This window comes from Notothenia coriiceps, unplaced genomic scaffold (genome assembly GCF_000735185.1).
Source record: "Notothenia coriiceps isolate Sejong01 unplaced genomic scaffold, NC01 NC01_scaffold00000812, whole genome shotgun sequence".
NCBI classification, from domain to species: domain Eukaryota; kingdom Metazoa; phylum Chordata; class Actinopteri; order Perciformes; family Nototheniidae; genus Notothenia; species Notothenia coriiceps.
The window spans coordinates 1-3626 of record NW_011333513.1 but is presented as its reverse complement, the minus strand read 5'-3'; the positions used below and the strand labels follow the sequence as shown (position 1 = coordinate 3626).

Below are 3626 nucleotides of genomic sequence, written 5' to 3'. Positions count from 1 at the left end.
GAACGGGACTAACGTGAGGTCAAAGTGACCTTTAACCCTTGTGTTGTGTTCGAAAGCTGTTACCGTTCATGGTGTTCGCGGGTAAATTTTGACCCATGATTTATCTCAGTCGAAAACACACACAAATAATGACTATCGTCCAATATTGTTTTAACTACATCATAACTTATAATGCATTCATAACCGTACAATCCTGTTGTAATGTAATGTTATGGCCCAAAACACATTACACCACATATTGCATACCTGCATGTGTGAGTTCAGGTTCAAGTGTAATAATATAAGAGATGCCTATTATTTTTTGTTTAATCTGGGAGAAGTTAAGGTGTGGTAGATCATATCAGCACCCTATTGTTCCCATCAGACACACAAAGGTTTTAAATAGGAGCCATCTTGTTCTAGAAGTCCCCAACATGCCAGCACAAAACTGGACAAGCAGCTTTAAACACTGATCGAACAGAATGAAGTTTGACAGGTGAGAAGGATGAGTCAGATGATCAGACTTTGTTGTGAGGACAAGCTGAAAGTGAAAACAGCTCTAACATGTATTAGAAATCATTTGATGCACTGCATTAGGGCTACAATAAGTATAACAGATTGATTTGTCAAGGAGGCTGTGGCTCATGGGGTAGTGTGCTGATCTTCGGATCAGGGGAGAGCTGGTTTGAGTCCCACTGCAATCAGCATGTCGTTGTGTCCCTGGGCAAGACACTTCACCTCAAATTACTCCTGTGGGGATTGCCCACAGTTCTGAATGTATGTAGGTCGCTTCGGATAAAAGCTTCTAACAACTGACATTTAATGTTATGTAATATTTGTTTCAACATCTGAACCGTCAGTCTTCTCTTTAGTAATGTCATCGACCATATTCACAGTATTAATAACTGAGAGAAATTATAGAAAAAAACAGTTGTCCATAATTCCCTCTTACATTTCTTTCAGGCTAACAACCGAAAATGGCTTCAGTTCCAAGTTCAGGTCTCACCATCGTCCTTCTGGGAAACCAAGGTGTTGGTAAAAGTGCTTCAGGAAACACCATCCTGGGACGACCAGCATTTGTGTCAAAACGTTCCTTCGCCTCAGTGACAAAAGAAGTCTCTAAACATACTGACAGCGTGTTTGGGAAACAGATCTCAGTGCAGGACACTCCGGGAATATTAGGATCCGAGAAGGAGGAGATTACAACCTTGTGTCAAGATCTCCTGAAGTCCAAGGAACCTTGTTTGTTCCTGATAGTGGTTAAAATAGATAGATTCACTGATGAGCAGAAGAACGCTGTGGAGGCAGCGATCAGAGTCGTTGGCGATGAGGGGTTTGAGAACTGTCACCTGCTCTTCACATCAGGGGATGCCCTCAATGACATGCAGTTGGATGATTTCATCAATGACGATCCAGAGAGTCCTCTTCCAACACTTGTTGAAAGATTTAAAGAGAGATATCATGTGTTCAACAATAAAAATGGAGGACTTGAACAAGTCCGACATCTGCTGGAGAAGTCTGGTCACCTCAGTGACGGTGAGTAATGAAATAATGGTGAGACTTGAGTAATGAAATAATGCTAAAACGTTTTGTTTCTTTCCTTCAGTGGTGTCCGATCCTCCTGGTCCTCCGAGGAGGATGGTGCTGCTCGGTCTACCTGGAGAGGGAAAAAGTGCATCAGGAAACACCATCCTGGGATCCAATCAGTTTGAATCAGGCTTTGACTTTAGAGGAGTAAGTACAGAAGCTGTTCCTAAAACAGCCACAGTGGAGGGTCGTCAGGTCACAGTGGTTGACACTCCAGGATTCACTGATACAGATCCTGAACGCCTTTTCAGGGAGATCATAATGTCAGTAGAAAAGGCTGAGCCGCATGCCTTCATCATTGTGTTGAAGATAAACAGGATCTCTGAAGCAGAAATTATGTTGTTTGAGATGCTGCCAAAACTCTTTGGCGAAGATGTTCGTAAACACATGATGGTCCTTTTCACTCATGGAGATGACCTGAAAGGCAAGTCCATTGAGGATTTGATTGAGGCTGAGAGATCTGTGTCTGACCTAGTAACCAAGTGTGCAGGTAGATACAGTGTGTTTGACAACACAAAGAGAGGAAACAGGGTGCAGGTTAAACATCTTCTGGATAAAATGGATAAGATGGTAGCAGCCAATAACGGAGAGCACTTCATCTCCGAGAGGTCCACACAGGTTCAAATTGCTTCAGAAGGAGGGTCTGAAGCGACAACTACTAACAGTTGGCAGGAGCACGGTAAATGGTTCATGGAGTGGCTCTTAAAATTACTCAAGGCTTATTATGGAAGTAAGAACATGCCACAACAGGTCTAGTCAATTGTGGATGGTGGTAATGGAGAGGCTGCAGGCTTAGTAGCGGTGTGGTATCATGTTTCAATGCCTGTTTCATGAAAACAACATTTATACGACAAAATGGTTTTACTTAATATATTTTAAAAAGACATGTACTTGATTTCTTCGTTGTGATCAGGGAGAAGTTTTCCGTCAGTTCAGGAAGTAACATGTTATCGTACTTCACAGCAAGTGTTGAGTCGATCGGTTGAATGATTGTTGGGGGAATGAAAGGACAGTCAAAGGTTCCTTCCATTTGAATTAGAAGGCACAGTACAGTACATAAGGACACAGTTATTTGTTATTGATTTAAAGTTATTTTCTTTTAGTTTTAAAACAGTTTTTTCTTGATGTTTATCATCGGTTTGGTTTGTTGTAGGTCAATCTCTGATTCTCACTTTGGCTCATTTATATCAATATGAATGTATTTGAACATAAAGGTTTTATTTGACTCTTGTCTAATCATTATGTCAGTTATAATGTGTGATTATATAATCAGAATATCAATTATGTCAGATGTTTTATTATTGGATGATTAAATGTAATAAACACAATTTCTCATATAGAACACATGATTTAAGTTGCTGATAAATAATCAATAAAATGTAAAACATGATTCCTAACATTGTTACAGTTTGGATTGGGAGGATTCTATTTTGACTTGATATATAATATGATTTTGTTTGATTGTATTGATTTCATAAAAATAAACATGTATCTCTACCGTGTTGGTCTTTTCTTATTATTTGAATGTTGATGTGTCGGACATTGCGATAAAAATAAAATCAGTTTGAACTTTTCATGCTTTAAAACCTCACCTCACGGAGTGAATGTGTATTGATCTCTTGTGTTTTAATATAACTGTACTTAAGTTAGTCTAAATGGGGGTGCTAGAATATGAAAAGAAAGTTAAAAAAATTATAAATAAATATAAAAGTGCCCTTAATAGAGTGCAGACCTCAAAACAAAGAGTTGAATCTCACTCAGTTGTCCCTCTAGTCAAGCTGTTGTCGACGAAAATGGACGTTTATTTATCTTTTAAAATATTATTATTATTATTATTANGTTTGTAGTGTTTATATACAGTAGCTGTTAGAGGATATCATGAAGCCTTGTTCCGATAAAAAAAACTAGAGCGTAGTTATTATATCATTTTAACTTGAATTTCAAGTTAAAATGATATAATAACTACGCTCTAGTTTTTTTTATCGGAACAAGGCTTCATGATATCCTCTAACAGCTACTGTATATAAACACTACAAACTGATTTTGACAATTTTAGCCAA

The 3626-nt window shown here is 38.3% G+C and overlaps 1 protein-coding gene across 1 annotated transcript; it reads left to right on the top strand.

Moving 5' to 3' along the window:
- The first annotated feature begins 775 nt into the window (after positions 1-775).
- Positions 776-2607, top strand: LOC104957546 (GTPase IMAP family member 8-like). The gene is made up of 2 exons (XM_010785193.1): positions 776-1515; positions 1586-2607. The coding sequence occupies exons 1-2, from the start codon at positions 957-959 to the stop codon at positions 2320-2322; spliced, it is 1296 nt and encodes a 431-aa protein (XP_010783495.1). The 5' UTR covers positions 776-956; the 3' UTR covers positions 2323-2607.
- The last annotated feature ends 1019 nt before the right edge of the window (positions 2608-3626 follow it).